The sequence below is a fragment of the Apodemus sylvaticus genome, chromosome 8 (genome assembly GCF_947179515.1).
Source record: "Apodemus sylvaticus chromosome 8, mApoSyl1.1, whole genome shotgun sequence".
NCBI classification, from domain to species: Eukaryota; Metazoa; Chordata; class Mammalia; order Rodentia; family Muridae; genus Apodemus; species Apodemus sylvaticus.
Genome location: NC_067479.1, coordinates 22,711,425 through 22,731,591, shown reverse-complemented (window position 1 = coordinate 22,731,591; position 20,167 = coordinate 22,711,425). Strand labels below are relative to the sequence as shown.

At 41.4% G+C, this 20,167-nt stretch overlaps 1 protein-coding gene across 4 annotated transcripts; it reads right to left on the bottom strand.

The window, feature by feature from the left end:
* Positions 1 to 1,033: 1,033 nt before the first annotated feature.
* Fbxl3 (F-box and leucine rich repeat protein 3) lies at positions 1,034 to 18,630 on the bottom strand. Of its 4 annotated transcripts, none has more exons than XM_052190768.1 (5): positions 18,161 to 18,630; positions 14,217 to 14,565; positions 11,184 to 11,306; positions 7,781 to 7,952; positions 1,034 to 2,228 (listed from the first exon to the last, which is right to left on the bottom strand). In XM_052190768.1, exons 2-5 carry the CDS (start codon positions 14,562 to 14,564, stop codon positions 1,585 to 1,587), a joined length of 1,287 nt encoding a protein of 428 aa, XP_052046728.1. In that variant the 5' UTR covers position 14,565; positions 18,161 to 18,630; the 3' UTR covers positions 1,034 to 1,584. The 4 variants fall into 4 exon arrangements, with proteins under 4 accessions (XP_052046728.1, XP_052046727.1, XP_052046729.1 ...); XM_052190767.1 differs by having other exon boundaries at positions 18,343 to 18,431; XM_052190769.1 differs by lacking the exon at positions 18,161 to 18,630 and adding an exon at positions 17,796 to 17,983 and having other exon boundaries at positions 14,361 to 14,565.
* Positions 18,631 to 20,167: the final 1,537 nt, after the last annotated feature.

Sequence of the window (20,167 nt, the reverse complement as noted above, 5' to 3'; positions counted from 1 at the left end):
TAGCACAAGCAGACAAAGCTTCTTACTATTTAGTAAGAGTGAAATATCCAACAGTTGCCTTTAATGTGGACTCTGGTGGGTCTTTTCCTTCGGGCCTGGAAATACCATCACTTTTGAATAGCATAAACTGTGTAGAAAGCCAAATTCTGTTTTAGTCTCAGTAAGTGAGCTTATCTATTTTTAGACGGTTAGTGTCCGTATATCAGGGCACTTTGTAAAAGTCTCAGAAGCGGTTCCAGGCGCGGAAGCACTCTGCAGGGTAAGTCACTTCTACTGTCTCTCAGGGAGGAGAAACTTCTGTTAACACTACAATGGTGCCCAGAATCCAAGCTCATAGACTATCTTAAACAAAACAAAACAAAAAACCCAAAACTATATATAACCAAAACTTAATATTTTATACTCTACAAAGTCTAGAATTTACCTTTATTCTTATGAAAGTAATATGAAAAGTTACATAACTTAAATAATATAAAATACCAGTTTTAACCAAATTGACAATCACAAAACTGTATTTTCCTATTAAAATGTTCCAGTTCACTGAGTAACATTCACTCAAATTATTATGATATATATCTTCCTTTAAATTTAGTGTTTCTGAACTGTACAGATACTCTTTGATCTTTAAAGTTGCTATTTATTGTAGTTATGCAATTCCAAACCTAAAGCACGAGCCATCAATAAAGTTCACTGGAGATTAATATTCTTTCATGAAACTGTTCATAAATAATTTATAAAATTCTACTTTTAATAATTTCAATTTGGCCTTTAAGTAAAATTTTCATTTAAATTATTAATAGTTTAAATAAAGACTTAAAGAGATTAAAGCATTCCTTTACATACAATGCCTCAGGCACCATGGACATTAGTAACATAACAGAAAAGAATGCATGTGGTTTAGCATATTATACAAGAAACCTAAAGTTTGTACAAAGCTAAGTGCTACCTCTCTCCTACTCCACGGGTTTGTCTAGATTTGATCCTGGCTCTGTGTGCCCTCCTTAATAACCACTGCAACATTTATCAGTGTTCTAAGTACTGTGATATTTATATCTTTATTTTTAAAACAGCTTCATAACGTTTGAAAACATTCAACCAGCGTCTTATGAGCACTATCATACATTTCTCTCACAAAATGCTCACTTTCCTGAGCTATATTAAACACCTTATAACAGGTGTATATATAACTGAAGACCCTAAAATGTTAAGTTTACATTTTTTTAAAAAATGCATAGAGAACATTTCAGAAAATCTATTAGTACACTTCTGAGATATTACAATTACAGGTTGTTTCCTTTAGACTATGAATTATCTCATTTTCATAATTGGATATTACTTTCAAATATGAAACCACATTTTAAATTTTAAACATTTGATTGCTATTAGGCTACAAAAAAAGGAGTTATCTGAACCAAACTGTAGGTCTTCCGACAAACATCATTCATTATATATGCTCACCGAAGATATCAAATTTCTGTGCCACAAAACAGTAGCATTGCATCAGCTCTAGAGCAGATAAACTTCCATCAGAACACGTTTCTAAATGGAGGTGCTGCCCAGCCAGCATGCGAGTCCCGCAGTCCCTCACCAGGTAGGCATCATGTCTGGAAACCACACCCTGCCGAGATGCTTAGACACTTCCCAATGAATCTGCTCCAAACTATACTTTTGGTCAGGAATCAACACTTCTTCCATAATGGATAACTGAGACAAGCGGCCCCCACACATCTTCACAAACTCAACAAAGGCACTACATGAGACTTCACATTCCCCCAGCCCAATAGCTGACAAATTTTTGCAACGTTCTGCAATGCGAATTAACTCTTCATCAAGGGGCCGCAAGCCATTGGCACACACCACCAGTTCCACCAGTCTTGGGCAGGTCATGCCCACACGGCCAAGCACATCTTTGCTGACTGATCTCCCAAAGTAAAGATGAGTAGCAGGTATTTCATAACGAAAGAAGGGGTCAAATTCCTCTTCATATAAAAAGAAATACATCACTAGGTTGACTTTGGGTGAGTGTTTGATGAAGGCATCCCAGCTGCTCTTCTGAATAGTGTGGAAGTGTGTCTGTCCGGGGTTCTCACTGACGACATCAATGCGCAAATGTTCTAAGCGAACGTGCTTTTCTGAAGACAGTGCGAGCAACAACTCGTCACTTAGCAAGTGGTAGTTCAGGGCCAGTTCTCGGAGGCCATGACACTGATCAGCCACACACAGAATCCCTGGGGAAAACAAACAAAAACAATTATTCATAAATCACAGTAAAACTTATCTGTTCAACTGTTTCATCAAGTGCATATCCTAGAAAACAGCCACATTTCCCTTTCACCAATTAATGCAATTTTTAAAATTCAGTTGTGATTGTTAGACTCATTTATACTATTTATCTTATAAAACAAATTTGATATTCTTGTTGCTCATTTATAACTCAAGAAAATTATAACTGTCATTTTCAAAATAAGCTATAACAAAGTAAGATTTATCCTAGAAATTTATGGTGTCACTCTGTTTTTCCCTCTCCAGAACTCACTCTGTAGCCCAAGGTTGGCTTCAAACTCAGTCTTTTGGAGTGCCAGATGCCACATCATAAAAAAAAAAAAAAAAATTCCCCTAAACTCACAGATTTAGAAAAAATTTGTGTTTAACTAGAACAGAGACTAGAGGATAGTTTCTGAAATTCAAAATGTAATTATAATATAAAGAAGGGATCAGATAGAACCATATAAATGAAACAAAATATTTACAAAGTAAGAAAAGTTCTATCAAACGGTTATAGTTTACTATCAGTATGAAATAAGCTTATCAAATTTGTGGAATATGTGAAATTATCACTCTTAAATGAATCAAAGGCACTAGATTAGCAAAGATGTTAAGATCTTTGAGCTCTAAGAAAAACAATTTCTTAAACGCTCCCAACCTCAAGACATGCTTGTCCAAACTATTATCACAGTAACAGATGACTTTACCAAAGATCAATATTTGATCTTCAAAGTACCTTTATAGGAAAATTCTGCCCCAGAAGTGTCCAAACTAGCCAACAAACAGACCACTCAATCCATTTCTTATAATTTAGAAAGGAGCAGGGCTAACAGAACACACATTTTCATTACTATATATTTCACAAGCTATGCTAGGCATTAAATACGTCTACCACAAATACTCAAAATCTAAGGAGCTAAATATAAATAGTATTTCTAGTTCAAATAGAGACAACTCTGAAGTGGGAACTTAAGAGTTTTTCGGAAAGTCAGTTGGTGTTTTACTGGGGCAAACATGTGAAGGAATTTTCATTAAAGTGGACACGGGGTGAAAGGCTCAGGCAGACGTGTGAAGGAATGTTTCACTGAAGCAGACAGAGGAGAGAGAAGCAAGCACGTGAAGGGACACGTGAAGGATCCTTTGCTAAAATCATGCATGTACTGATCCGCCTTACATTGCATACTTGAGCTACATTTGTCGGGACTCCAAAGAGAAACACACCAACAAACTTCTAGTGGTGGGCTGACGTTTACTGCTGCGTCCAAGAACTCCAGCTGATTGGATGCACGTGCAGAGGCCAGAGCGTGGAGGACGCGGCTGTTTGGAGGGTGACACTGACAGAACGTGGTTGTTGTACAGCTAGCTGTGCTGTGCTTGTGAGTCTGTGTCTCTGCTCATCTTCACTTTCCTGGGAGAGGCACAGCCGACAACTCCTCCTGAACTAACCCGACTCCACCCAGCTGGACTGCTGCTGAGCCCATGAAGTCTTTGCGAGTGGATGGAGCTGCCGCTCGCTGCCTGCCGACCTGTGAACTGAACTGCTGACTTCCAGACAACACAGTCAGGAGTTGCTCCAAAGAACCTTTCTAAACAGCTCCACTTCCTCTGTTATCCTTTCTTTCCTACTAACCCTGGTGGGCTACAAGGGAGGTTAAAGCATTTAAGAACCATCATTAAAAACAGGCTTTGAAAAAACTAAAGTTATGTTATCTAAAGATGGCAAAGCTAGAATATAAAAGGAGACTCTGAGTTCATGCATATAAATATTATTTAAAGCAAGACACCAATAAAGCAAAATTTACAGGAATGGACAAAAACAGGCAATATAATCAGAAAAGAGACAAAGTGACCCACAAAATAAGACTCAGACAAAATTGAATAAGAGTGTGTTAATTAGCCACAACACATTTCTATTCTAGATGCATACATACTTTGAAATATGCCCTAGCCATGTAAAATAACCTAATTAACCACATCTCTGCAACATCAAAAATCTTAATACAAAGAGAAAATATTCAGAAAATTTTAAAGATGTGAACAAAAGAAACTACTAAAGGAGCTGCCACCATCATAACTCTCAAAATGCCCTCTTCCCCCAAAGATCTTACATTCCACTGTCTGTGGATATGGCAAGGGATACCACGCCTATCACTGTATTATGGTATGACACAACTCGCCTTAGATGATAAATCAGTTCTAATCTAAGCACATGAGCTGTTTTAGACTCAAGTTTACTCTTCTCTAGTTGAGGAAAAGGAAGTCAGAGTCAGAGCACAAATGGGACTTAAGATGCTAACTGCTAGCTTTAAGTTAAGCAAGTATTAGATAAGTTATTTTTTCAAACATAAAAATCGTCAAAATAGAAAACTAAGCAAGAGACCCTAACAGCCACCCCCCCACACACACAAACCTGAGAGAGAAAAGAGATGCTGGCACATGCACCTCACCAACACAAACTCACCCCCATATGACAGACAGTGGAAGTGATGGTTCCCTGGGGCTTCCTGATAGAGTCCAGACTGACAGACACTAATCCCAGAGGCCACCTGAGACCTACCTAAAACTCTGCCTCACAAAACTATAGATCTGATAAGCAGATGTAAGTACAGGCTAATGCACCAGTTATAGGCATTACATAGATAACCGCACAGTGACAAACACAAACCAATAAATAAAAGACAAACAATTTTAAAAATGAGCAGCAGGAAAAATATAGGCAAAAATCCAAATTGGTATTTCTCCAAAGAAAATAGACAAATGTCCATTAAGACATGGGAAAAAAATCATCAAACAGCACGAGAGCACATGCCACAGATCCCAGCACTCAGGAAGCAGAGGGAGGGAGGCCACAGAGAGCTCAAGGCCAGCCAGGGCTACATACTGAGACCCTGCCCAAAACAGCGACAAAATCATGAAGAAAATGCATCTAGGGATGATGGTGCATGCCTGTAATCCTGGAAATTGGGAAGCTGAGGCAGGAGGCTCACCATGGGTTGACAGATAACCTGGCTTATCCAGTGAGTTCCAAGAGTGGCAGAGGCCCTGCAAGGGTGACAGTGAGGCTGCAATGGGCTGTGTGCGTGCAAATCAAAACCACAATGATACACTAGTCCACACTAGCTGGGGTGGGTAGGATGAGAAAGATAAGAAGCATTAGTGACGATGGAGGGATATGCCAGGGCACTTCTCTTACCCTCATTCTACGTTTGAGTTTACTCAGTTTTGTTCTGGAAAATCCTCCCTAACATCTTCCTTTGGAACTCCCGGAGCCCGTCTTTGTTTCATGATTTGCCACTTCCTGTTGCTCTGGTAACCTGACTCTCCCGGAGCCAGTGTGTGGCGTGCAGCACAGCTCCCGTGAGTGAAGAGCCACTGTGCGACCTGGCAACCCCAACATTAGCTAGACACCAAGAGGACCGTATGTCCACACAACTACATGGATTTCCACACAAGCACTATCTGTTATACTCGAAAGGTAAAAAGCAACCCAGATATCCAGCAACCGATGACCAGGTAGACAAACGGCTTTTACACAGCAACAAGAAGGAATGAAATGCTAATGGCTCATACAGCACCAGCAACCTTGAAAACAAGCTAAGTAGCAGAAACCAGACACACACACACACACACACACACACACACAGAGAGAACACAATTCCATGTGTAGGAACTACCCAATACAGACAAATTACAGGGACAGAAAATGCAATAGTGGTTGCTTAGAACTGGGCAGTGTGGCAGGCATGCTTCCTTTTGTCATAATGAAGATTCAGAGTGATGATGTAGGCGCTATTTTATCAGCACACTAAAAGTCAATAAATTGTCACACGAATTGTGAATTAGATAGTACACACATATTCTCTCATTCTCTCTCTCTCTCTCTCTCTCTCTCTCTCTCTCTCTCTTTGTTTGAGGCAGGGTTTCTCTGTATAATCTCACCCTGGCTGTCCTGGAACTTCCTCTGTAGACAAGGCTGTCCTCAAACTCTCAGATCCACCTGCCTCTGCCCCCCAAGTGCTGAGATTAAAGGTATGTACCACCACACCTGGCTCATAAATTCTTTTTCCATAAAAGTTTTATGATGATGATACATTGATGAGCAGGTTAAAAAAATGTACAGACTATTTCACAAGGCACAGTGCTGACTGGAGGTCAAAACAAGTCACAGCTCCTAGGACATGAGAGTGAAGGGCGCACAGATGGGTGGAGGTTAGGGACAAAGGACCTTGTACTCTATGAACCTGAGGAAGACAGATCTTACTCACAGCAGACAATAAAATGTGATTAAGGTCAGATAGAAAATAACTGCCAAGGTGTCTTCTCCACTTCTAGTCTGCAATCCTTTCAGTGACTATGCAGAAGAGGCAGAGGCAGAGGCACAGGTGACATGGCAGGCAGTGTGCCTAGCTCGTCCCAGAACCACACCCTCCTTCTGTGGGCGGTCTGCGAGAACAAGCAAGGAGTTCAGTGGCTGCTTAGACTGGGTGGCATGACAGGCAAGTAATGAAGATGTTCTAAGATTCAGTGATCATGATGTAGACACCATTTCAGGGAATTCCAATCCTTTGTGATACTAAGAAAATCAAACAAACAAGCACTAACAAACTGCTGGACAACACAGCTGAAGACGGAGGGATTTCAACAGTGGAGGAGTCAGCAATGAGCCATCGCACGAGTATGAGGACGCATTTATACTTTTCAGTACAAATCACTGGTAATTTAAAAAACCTCAATCTGTTCAATGTACTAACACTTAGAAAATTCTACATAAAGTAGTTGGAAAGACCTCTTGCAATGTTATTTCTGCAATTTAAGTTTTAAAGAGCATTCTCTCTCAAAAAGGCAACCATACTTAAGCACACCTCTATGTAAGAAGTAACTTTGTCACTGTTCTGACCCAAGACACCTACAACTCAATTAATGTTAGCAGAATTCTATTTTATCTCACCAAGGTCAAGCAGAGCTCACAGCATCACTTGTGGTTTGGATGTGAAATGTCTCCATAAACTCATGCTCGAACATTTGGTCACAGCTCTTAGTGCTGCTTTAGGAGGCTGTGCAACTTTCCCTGAGGCCTGATCTTGGCTCCACTTCACCTAGCCTTCAAAGCTGCAGAAGATCCATGAAGCATGGTCCTGTAGCGGACCTTCCCAACCACAGGACTAGGACTTTCAAATGGAGCCAAGAGATACTTATCCATCCTTAAACCGTCAAACACTCTGCCCCCACAGCTAGCTAATAAACCTTCCTCTCTTCTTATGTTATTTATCCATTTTCAAACAGATGCGATGCTCAATCTGCCACAGAAAATGACTAGACAATAGGATGAAAGTCAGTCTAGGCTAGACTACTGCAGATATTACGCTACTGTCGTTAGAACACTGAAATTTTTTGAAGAAGAAATTGTTTTGCTAATTCATTTACAAGTTCATTTGCAGAACTATTAAATAAACAAATTTCTTAACTTGAGAAACAATATAGTTACTAAAATATGTCTGGTAAAAACATGACATACCTGCTGGAGAAACATGAGGACAGCTGCTCATTTTTAGCAGCTTGAGTGTGTCACTGTTGTTGGCCACTAGGACTTTAAGGGATGGGTCATCTACTGGGGTGTCGTCTATCTTTAGTGAGGATAGGGATTTGGAGTTTACAAACACAACTGTCAGTGCAGAGATAAAGTGAGACTGAAAGACAAAAGATTAAAACACTGTTTCAGTTCTTCAGAAATAACATGTTACAAGGTTTCCTTACCATGCATGTCTGTCTGCACCCTAAAGAATTTTATAACTGTTAAAAGGCAGCACCCCTGCATGAGGTCACCAAAGTACAGTTAAAGAGGAGAGCAATTTCCATCTCTGAGAAAAAGCCTTTGTACCTGTGGAAGAAAGGGTCACTTCAAAAAACTGAGAATACTCCTAAATCCCAGCAACTTCAGAGATCAAAGAGGAACCCTTAACCCAGACTGAGTCTCACACACCTCACAATATCTGGAAGCTAATGTCATGGACACTGTGTCACATAAGAAAGAGCACCAACCCAGAAACTACTGGACAACCATCAAGATTATGTCAGTCAACTCAGAGCTGTAACTCAAATGGACCATGGAAGCACATACAAAGACTTTAAAACAACCAGAATCCATTGAAAAATCCCAAATTAAAACATTGAATCTTTAAAAAAATTTTTAAGTCTTGATTTTAATGTATTTTACTTATAATCTACTAAACACAGATCTGATAAAGGGAATTCTACAGAAACAAGAATTACAGCATATTTAAAGCACACAGCTCTGAATCAGAACAGAGATGGGCGAATTATTCAGGGAAGAAAAGAAAGACCAAGTTTCATCACCATCTACAGAGTCACCCTCAGCCTACCTGCCTTTGTGAAGTCTCCACAGCAGTATCAATCAGAGGAAGAAGCCATGGTAACAGACAACCAAATATAAGGAACTACTACCTCCCTGGTCAAAATCCTACACTTGCTGCTTCTTCACTGTGTCTAAACAAGTGATTTCTAAAATTGTGCTTAAGAAGCATAAGCATTAATATCATACATCTTTAAATCAAACAACTGAATCTTCCATGATCATTGTTCTTTATTAGTGAGCCCCTGACTATATACTAACTTCTTTCCTCTCTGTCCTGATGTAGGTCACATACATTTCTTCTATTTTCTCTTCTGTTCAGAATAGCCAAAATATAGGACTATCTTATTTCAATCTTTTCTAAAAAGCAAACAATAAAAAGGACAATAAGCACCTAAGGCAGCTACACCAATAGTTCTTAAATTAGCACTGCATATATGAAAATGAGAATCCAGATAATAAAAAAATCAAATTATGTTCAACATACTTTATAATGGTCTGGTCTATATAAATATTTGTTATTTTTTCAAGTCAGGGTCTCCTCCATGTAGCCCTGACTGTCCTAGAACTCTCTGTAGTCTAGGCTGGTCTCAAACTCACAGAGATCTTCCTGACTCTGCCTTCCAAGTGCTGGAATTAAAGGTGTGCCACCATTACCCAGCCAAATTTTAAAAATAATGGGAGATTAAAAAAAAAGATAACAATCAGAGTGTTTCATTTCCCACTAGGCTTGAAGAAGATGGCCCTACATTGTGTAAACTCAGTTTCTTAGCATGATGCCTTCAACAGCTATGTTTACTGGAATCCTCTGGACTGTCCACAGAAGACTTGGCCTCAGCCAAATTTAGAACAGGAGTAAGAGTCCAAATCTGTGCACAGCCAGATCTAAGAGACAACTGACTTAGGTACATTAAACAGATTCTCTTTTCCATTTTTCTTCTTTGCTCATGAGAAAAAAATCTATCTCAAAATGTACAAGATTACTGAAACTAAGAGGTTTTAAACTCAAAATATTGTATTGGGTTCTGCTATTCAATTCGAACAACTGTCTACTAGTTACAATTCACACTTGATATTATTTCCTGAGTCACTCTAGTAAAATGAAGCTGAGTCTACATATTTGGAGCAGGAGAAACGGCTTATCAGGTAAGAACATCGGCTGCTCTTCCAGAGGACTCAGGATCAGTTCCCAGCAGACACACAGCAGCTCACAACTGTCTGCAACTCCAGTTCTAGGGATCCAATGTGCTTCTGGCCTCCATAGGCATCAGGCACATATATGGTACATATACCTAGATGTAGGCAAAAAACACTATATACCTAAAGTAAAAATGAAGCTTTTTTCTTTAACCTACATATTTTACTTTGTGGCATACTTTCAAAAAATCCTTTTTCAATAGCAATTAGCCGATCTGGAGATGCAGTTCAGTGGTTAGGACACTTGTAAAGCCACAGATGAGATTCTCAGTAACACACACACACACACACACACACACACACACACACACACACACACACACACACACCACACCACTACTGGATGATAACCTCCTGAGCATCAGCAAACCAGAGAGTAGCTTCCTGGCTTCCTGGCTTTTCTCAGAAGGGATTCTGATAATTTTTCTGTTTCAAAGACAACAGTTGTAGGGTAAGGGCAATTACCGCCAAGTTTTACAAATCAAGTTCAAACCCTGGAACCCACAAGGCAGAAAAAGAGAACCGACTCCTGTCAGCTGCCCTGACTGCCACACACATACACACACACACACACACACACACACACACACACACACACACACCAACTAAATGTAACAAAAAAAAAAGTTTTTTACATACAAGATTAGTTGCATGGTAGACTGCTCTTTACGTTTAGGACTAACACAAACACTAGTTAAATCCTCATAAGAATAATTAAATGGTAGATAATCCAAACTCTATAGACCTTAACTTTGCTTAAAGTCCTGTTGAACGCGCCAGCCAGAGTATTCACATACTAAGCAGCTCTCCCTGCCCAGCACTGGTGCTGTCGGCCACCTGATCTGAAAGTCTAGAAAGCAGCAGCGCCCGGGTTCTCTTTTTCTGACATGGCTAGTCTCAGTTTCCCTTCTTTCTTTTAGCACTTCCTCTACTAGACAATCTGCCGTCGAGTCTCTGCCCAGGAGGAACGAGGAACTGCCTGACAGCTGGTTTCACTGCTGCTGGAATGCCCAGCCACGGAAGCACTTGCAGAGGACTGAGGTTTGCTTCCCAGCACTTACATGCTCACTCCCAACTGCCACTAACTCCAGTTCCTGGGGATATAACACCTTTTTCCGGCCTCTGCAGGCATCAGACATGAGATGCACATACTTACAGGGAAACACACACACACACACACTAAAAACTCCTTAAAATCATATTCTAAATGCTATTTATCAAGACTGTAAACCACCCCCAGACGTCCACTGCACACACTGCTTTGCTGCCCTCTCCGTCTCACTGCCCACTACCAACGCTGCCCTTCACTGGATTCCTCTGCAAAGGAAGGGAGTAAACAGACCGCAGATACCTTCGGGAGGTCCATAAAGCTTGGCCGTGCAGTGGAAATGAGCCCGAGTGTTTTCAGAGAGCAATTCACGAGCTGCGATAAGATATCACAAGCTGCTTCAGCTGATTCCTTGCTGCTGTCCACCTTAAAAGAAAACACAGCTTATCCACATATACACTCACATTTCTCTGAGTATCTTAATTTTATAAAAGCAAGAAATATACTAATTCAGTGCACTATCACTTAAAGGACACTGATTTTCAATCATTCCTCCTCCTTAACCTCAGTCTAATTTTCAAGATTGTGTTCATTATAATATATATATACACACATATATATATATACACACACACACATATGTATGTATGTATGTATGTATTTGGTGCTGAAAGACAACTAATTTGACTTATTTCAAAGTAACTGTATAAAATCAATCAATTGTCTTTAACTAATAATTTGTACTTAGTTAAGTCAAATAATACATGTAAACACAGTCTATGATGAATTGTTTCAGGGTAACAGAAACCAGTATCTATTTGTTGAGAATTTTCAGATGAACCGCACAACCTGAAATTCTCTAATGTTTTTAATAGAAAGATAAATATAGAGTCAAATAAGGGTGTCTAACTAATCTGAACCAAAATAGTAGCAGCTGCTCTTACATATTTCCTGCTGAAATATTTCCTGAAGAAAATAACATGACTAAATACCAACCCTTGGAAGGGGAAACACTAGTTTTTCTCTAGACTAAAAATGTTAAAATATAATACCATTACTCTTTTTCTTAATTTGTGTTTTATTAATTCTCAAAGGAGCTCTTAAGTACTATTGCAGGTAAAACTAATGTACCAATTGTACAAAGTGAAATTCCCAGATCACATGAAAATCATCCAGGTAGTGAAGACACTGAAGTTCTTATGCCTACTCCATGTAACTAAGAAACTCTGAGTGGGGCTGAGCCCGGTCTGCCTTTACACTCACTGCCCTTGGTGAGTCTACTGAACACTTTGAAAAGCACTGTTTTAGACTAATAAATCTGACTATAAGGTTTTTTTCAGCTGATAGTGACCACTTAAATATTACCAGGAGGCCAGAATAACCCCTGCAACGTGTCTCTGCTCTCTAAATTAGAAATTACTTCCTCACACAAATAAATCTGTAACAAGAAATGTTAAACTTCAGCACAACTGGTTTTATGAGTTACATATGTTGGACACACCTGTCGTGTCACAGAACTCTAAAGGAACACCCAGGACCCAGCTGACCTACTATATGTAGGAATGATCTTTACAATCTCCTCTCTATAGCATTTGCCATTACAATACTCTAAGGCAACTCAAACATGACCAAAATCAAAGGGAAAACACTTCAGGTTTCCTCCTCAGAAGAGGGTAAAGAGTTCCACAACATTTGAGTCCTACCCCTTATCAAACAAATAATATACCCAACTGGAATATCAGGTAAACAAAACAATACTTTGTATTAATAAGTATGTCTGGGATACATCTACACTAATCGTTACCGGTGAAGAAAATAAACTCAGAATTAACTAGGCATCTTTATTTTCCTCTTGAAACAGGGTCCTTTATGCTAAGTATCTCTGGCTAGCCTTGAACTCACTCTGTAGCCCAGGCTGGTCTTAACAGGTGATATTCTGATAACTATTTTGTCTTTGGCTGTGATTAGCAATCCTATTCCTAATGACCTAGTACTTTTCTGACCACAATCTATTCAACCACATCTATCACCAAGCTCTCCTATCTTACAAGGAGGATAGCATCTAGCTAGCATGAAGTTCTAGGTCAGGACCACTGCTTGGTACAGATTTACCCTGGCCCCTTTAGCAAACAGGACAGAGAGGCAAATGGGGGCAAGCCTTGTCCTTTACAACAGCTTTCTGGTTTTTATGTTTAACATTTTTAAGAGAGAAGGCCATATATATATATATATATATATATATATATATATAGCGCAGGAAGGCCTTAAATTGTTAAGTCTCTCGCCTCAGACTCCCAAGTCCTAGAGTTACATGAGTGAATCACCAGGCCTATTTTTATCATTTAACAATAATTATCATTTAGAAATCCTATTAGAAAAGAATGTTAAGGATTCAGCAAGCATCCCATACTTCTTTCATCATCTCTAAAATAAAATGTGAGGAACCTTTGTTCTCACACAAGCTACAGTGATTAATACTATTGGATCATAAGATGTCCCCACCTTCCTTCACCCATCTCATCACTTTTGAGACTTAGGTGTCCCTTGTAACACCGAAATGAAGCAAACAGGTCTCTTGTATTTTTCCACAAATCCTCCTGTTTCCTTCTAAAATACACTCAAACTAATTAGTCTCTATATCATCTTCAGTGCTTTTGTTGGTTTTTTAAATAAAAATGTACCAAAGCCAGCAACCCTTGCTGGCAGTGGTGGCAGCGGGAGGCAGAGGCAGGTAATTGAGTTTTAGGCCAGCCTGGTCTACGGAGTGAGTTCCAGAGCAGCCAGAGCTACACAGAGAAACCCTGTCTCAAAACACCACCACCAAAACTAACAAACAAAACAAACAACACCCCCAAACCAAACCACCCCTGACGCAGGGGTCCTCATCCCTCCTAAGGCTATGAGACTTTGGTATAGTTCCTCATGTGGTGATGACCCCAACCATAAAATTATTTTATTGTTACTTCAAAAAGTAACTGACCCCCCCACACACACACAAAAGAGTCTGGCCGCAGGTGGAGACCCACTGCCCTAATGTTTGTTGTACATTTCTCTTTCCTTAAATTTGTTGCCAACCATTCACCATTAACTTAAAACTTCAGTCACTTACTTAGGCTCACTTAGTGGCTGCTTTAATTAAGAAATTAAAGGACTATTTTAGTTCTGGGAAATACAAAAACTATTTGTAAAGAATTTTTAAAGCATGCAATAATTTTAAAACTTTAAGCACTTTGCTGAAAAGTTAAATACTTTAAGGACATAAAAAGTTGTATTGGTTATGACATTAAAGTCAGTACAAATGCTGTTATTTTTTAACAGAAGGATTTAAGGTATTACCTTGAAGCTGACATACTGTAGATGATTTGAATGCCTTTTAATAATCTGTTTGATCAGCTCTGGATGTGTAGCTTTCAAGTAAGATGTAGCTGGCTGATTCAGTTCAAATTCAAAACATCTCCACAAGTCAGGCATGTGAAATACCTGGTTCCAATTCCGGCATACTTGTGAAGCGTGAGCCCGATCAAGAAGAGGCAAATACTTAAAAACGTGGAGGACGATGTCCTGCAGAAGGTTACCCCAGTCACAAGGCTGTGCGGACGCGCGTGTTGTCCTGGGTCTCTTAGGCTGCTCGGCAGTGCCTTCCTCAGCTGAGTCCTGGTCACTATCTCGGCCTCCTCGTTTCATCCTAGTCAAAACAATCCATCATTTCCCCATCCTACTTAACTTTTAATCAAATTCATCTTCTGTCACTGATAAATGTGTGTGGATTTAGACAGAAATACGCACGAAAACCTCAACCAACAATTCAAGGAGAATATAAAAAAATACAATGAAAACTGCTGGTGGATATGAATACTTAGGTGATTTTAAACATTTACATTTAAAACTACATATAACTCAAGTCAACCATGAATTTGTAACTCAAAACTTGTAGTCAACTATAAAGGAGAGCTACAGTGATAGTATCCAATTTTTCTGTCAAATCTGAAGTAGACGAAGGTCCGCATGATCCTCCACAGAGGATGAGAGGTCAACAGACCTGCACTGAACAGCTGTGGTATGTGGCGTTACTGCTGCGCATACCCAACCTCTGCTTAATGTAAGTAAACCTGGACAGAGTACAGCCCAGTGGTAAAGCCCTGGCCTGAAATACCTTAGGCCTGAGCTCAGCCTGCTGCAGCAGAAACACTGACTGACTACAGCAGTCTACCTGAGCGCTGCTGTTTCAGCTGGGGCATGGTTTCTTCTCCCAACACGTTGCTGTCACTGCTTTTCCTGCCAATTTTCTGTATGATACCTCCATGGTTTTCTACATATTCTTACCCACTTCATGCCATTTGCTTCTTGGAAAGATGACATGTTCATGACAAACAGTAGCATAAGCGCTCTCGGTCTGAATCCTAGCTACACTTCAAAGTACCACCATGGCTTTGGAAAATTACAAGACTGTCAGATGCTTCAGTTTGCCAAATGGTGATCTTTAGATACAGGGTTCTTGACCTCTCTGCCTAGTATGAAAGCCATCACACAAAGAAGTGATTGTCCCCAGAATGCGAAGAACAATTTAATTTCTCTTTCAAATAAGGAGCAGTGGTGTAGAGATGCACACTGGCAAGAGCATCACTAACTTATGTGTCAGAGCTGACAATGGGCAGTGGGGTCACACGAGCGCCAGTTATTTTCCCCAATATGCTTTTTCTTTCTACACTGTATAGAGTTATTTCATGTCATCAAAGTTCCAAAGGACATATTTTGATTTGCTACTCGATTTCCAGTACACTCTATACTAACCTGGACCACTCCTTGGCACTACCATTTAGTCTAGGATCTACAATGATTGTTTAGAGAGCAATTCTAGTAAGGCACTGGTCCAAACAAGACTCGAAAGAATGGCTCAACTCCAAACGACTTGGGACAAATCACGCCGTAAGAATCCAGTCCCTCTGTGGTATGAAGGACCTGCATGTGTACAGACCTCCTCATCCAGAGGCTGGCAAAGGCAGGCTGAGGCTGAGGGCTGGAGAGTAGGAGCAGATGGCAGAGGCACAACCCTACACTGTCAGTCCAGGAGACCTTGAAAGAGGAACTGTCTCCTTTGTGCTCCTGCATCTGACTGTTTGCACACACACACAAAAGGGCATAGTCTTGAGTAAAAGGAGAATTCAGAAAACAAAATGACAGATGACAAGATGGCTTTATGGAACATTCAAGCTTATTTATGAATCTATGACTAGATTTTTAAGTGTGCTCAGAGAAAAGTTAGAATGATCAAAAGTGCCATTTTTTTAAATTAAAAAAAAAAAAGGTCTTTCTAGGGGTAAGTGTGTCATTATGACCCATTTTCCAACTTTAACTTATCCTGAAGGCTTAACTTTAATTTTAGCATTTCAATTTAGGTCAAAGAACAAAGAGTCTGCTACTTAGGACTCAAACTTTAAGGACAGACTAAACTACTCAGAATTCTAGATAGCGATTCAAGAAAGAATCTTCCAGACCTTATGCCAGGATGTTCTGCTGTATCTGGAGAGATCTTCTAAAGCCAGAACATAAAGATTAAACACTTCATTTTACAGTCAAGTGCACAGATTCAAAACCAAAACAAGGATGGCAGCCTTAATACTTAAATGACACTTTGAGGACCCTAAGTTTATACAATTTTATGTGAGACAGGCTCACTATGTGAGCCTGGCCAGCCTGGGAATCAGAGAGCCACTGCTTCTGCCTTCCAAAACAGTCCTATCGAAATAAAGTATATTTCAATCCACCTTCAAGTTTGGGAAGAGGAAATCAGACAATGTAAAAGCAACACTAAGGAAGATCAGGTATATGATTATACTTGATCTAAATATAAACTGAATACATGGATCAATAAAGTATATATTAGTACTTATTAGTTTATGAATAGCTAAAAATTCTATGGATTATCATAAGCATTATGAAATTAATATCACTATTAGAAAATGAACAGACCAAATGTTAAAATGTGCTGTGTACTATCGGGTGTTAAAAAAAAACAAAAACATTGGTGAATAAATACCTAATAACATTTTAAATATTGCTTTTCCTTGTTTGTCTTTTTAACTCAAAGTTTCCAGTGTTTTTAACTATCTACAAATGAAGCTCTGCTGAACAAAGCTGAACAATTCAGAGCATTCACTAGCACATGACTAATTTGCAGCAAAAGGTTTTATGCTGCTTCTAGTGGAAGTGAAAGTGCCCTTTCTGAGCAGGAGGAGTGTGGTGTATCAAAACAGGACACTAAATATCAATGAGATTTTCTAAGCACAGAAAACCTGGGCTCTGGCAGTTTTGATTTATTGCAGTGTTTCAAGAACCCAAAGAAATTATGGTGGCAAGAACTTTTGCTAGTGTTCATATCAAGTGTCCAATAGGCAAAGTAATGACGGACTTGAGCATCACCAAGAATTAGTGAGCCAATCAAACATTTCCTTAAACTGAAACGAAGAGCCAAACTTTCCTTACTGTCTTAGACATTTACGTCTTCTGGACATGCAAAAATTAAAAAGAAAAAACACTTGTACTTAAGCTTTAAAAGTCCGTTCTGGCATTATATTTGCATATGCCCTTCAGCTTTGCTTTTCATAGAGGGAAACCTAACACACATTGTTTGACTGAAATAACAAAAATCGGACAGTATGAGAGAGATTAACTCCCAGAATGGTGAGAGCACAGTGGAAATAGACTAACTGGGACTGGACACACGGACAGACATAACCGGGAGCCCGCACACAGATAACACGGGGTGGGTGAGAGTTTTAGAGTTACAGACATTTTTATAAAGGATTCAGGGACATTTTAGAAACCAGCCTTTTCGTGTAAGCAAAAAAAAAAAAAAAAAAAAATCTGGGCAAGTAGAATAGGCACCATCACCAACAAAACGCCGCCCGCTCTCACCTCGCGGCTCGGAGATGCCCGGACCGGGCTGCTTCTGGGTGGAGGTCTGCAGCGCGACCCAAGCGGCTGCACCCAAGTTCACCAAGTTTTCCCCTGCGCGCTTCCCTGGCCCCGGCTTTCTCAGACGCGTTCCGACGCCCTGCCCCGGCCCCCGGGTTTCCCAGCTGCCAGCACCGGCGCCGCCGAGGGCTCGGAGGAGCCCGTCACCCAGCCCCGCCACGCGCGGCCGCCGAGCGCGCGCCACGCCTTGTTGACAAGTACCGAGGCCCGGGCGGGGCGTTCCCGTCGCGCCCCGCGCGCGCGCCCCCGGCCGCCGCCGACCTCCCCGCCCGACTCCGGGCTGCGGCCCCGAACCTCCGCCATACCTGCTGCCGGGGGCGGCTTCCCCCACACACCACCCCGGGCTGCGCGGGCGGCGGCGGCGGCTCCCGCGGCTCTCACATGAGGCCTCTCGGGGCCCCGTCTCCGCGCTCCCGCCGTCGCGGCCCCCCGCGCTCCGCCCGCATCCGAGACGCTGGTCCCGTGGCGGGCGCCGACGCGGCTCCACCTTTGCGGCTCCGGCTGCCCGGGGGGAAAGCTTCCCTTCTCTGTCCCGCGCAGTCTGCGTCCTTCGCCCCGGCACCTCCTCGTCGCCGCCCGAGACGCCCTCGGTGAGCAGCGGCCCAGTTACAGAATCCAAAATGGCGCCCGGGGCTCGCGGCCGCGCGCTTGCCCCTGCGCGTCTCCGCCCGAGGGGGCGGGCGCGCGGCCGAGGGGGCTGCGCGGGCGCGCGCACCGAGGCGGCTCCAGGCTCCGGGACTGTCCCGGGCGAAGTTTGTTTAGGAGCGGGGATGTGGGCGGGTTGGAGTTAACTGGAGGCGGCTGGCCTTCCCCAGGGTTAAAACCGGAAAGTTTAGGGCTGTGCGACCAACGCAGAAGACGGGGGTGTGTCTGCAGGGGCGGATCCACCCCTACCGGACGTAAACATCAGCTGACAGCGACCCACCTCCGCGAGGAGGGCGCGGCCGAGGGTGCCTCGGAAGCTGCCGTCTGCACACAGAAAAAAACAATAAATCCACGTAGTTAACGTGACAACCTCGAAAGGTTTCTTAAAACAATATTTGCACTTCCATTTCCAAGGCTATTTTTTAAATGAGGCATAACTTTTCCAAAACCACATTTATGAAATAGAACCCCGAAGTCTGAGATTTCTTTTCTGAAACACTTAGGGAAAAAAGCAGATGGCTAATTAACGAAGACTCCCCCGACGCTGTTGGAGCGTTTTGCAAGTCAAGGCGTCGTTTAAATGCTACCAATGCTACCTATCAGACTTGTCTTTTAAAAGTTTGGACTTGGAGATACTGAATTTTCCCAAAATAAGAAAAGTTCACAGAAAATCTTAAGGTTAGCTGGATACCCCGTGCCTTCTGCTCTTTCTCTGTTATTTCTCCAAAGTAAATTTCTCTCTTCCATCTCCTACCCACCTCCTCCTCCCTTTTCTTTATACTGAGTTTCATTTTGTAGTCCTGGCTGGCTTCGAACTCATTATGTAGATCAGGCTGGCTCAGAACTCTGAGATCACCAGCCTCTGCCCACCCGATGCTGAGATTGAAGAAATGTGCCACCACATCGAGCAAAAACATGCTAAACTTTAAAATGCTTTTATGTATTTGTTTTTAATTTATTAATAATTTTTAAGCTTTATTCTCATTTTGTTGTAGGTGTGTTGGGGGGAGGGTTGTGCACACGAATGCCGTGCCCTTGGCACCTGGAATGCACGTTGGGTTCCCTGGAGCTGGAGTTAGAGGCAGGTGTGAGCCACTCCTGAGCGCTGGGAACTGAACTCAGGCAGCAAGCACTGTAACTGCTAAACTGACTTTCCAGCCCAGAATAGATACTTCTTATTTAAAAACAAACAAACAAAGATGAAGTCATGAGAACAGGTTCTGTCACACACTTAAGACCCCACTAAACAAACTAGAAGAGAGGAGTTTTAATGTTTTTCACCAGAAAAAAAAAATATGTTTGAGGAGTTAGAATGATTAGCCCGATGTTAATAAACATTAAATGTCGTGTACATGAACTGACGGGGCTGGAAAGCTGCTCTGAGGTGTTTTGCACTTGGTGTTTTGCAGAGGATCCCAGCACCCACGGGGTGGCTCACGACCATCCGCAACCCCAGCCCCAGGAGAGCCGAGGGCCCCTTGAAAGTGGAGCATGGACATACATGCAGGCACATGCTAGTGCACATAAAATTAAGAATTGAACATTTTAAATGAATCCACTAATCAAAATATTACATCATACCTTTTCTGTATTAGTTAATGAATTTATTTTAAAAAGTCAAATGAGGAATGAGAAAAACTACTGAGAATAAGAGTTTGGTGAGCACT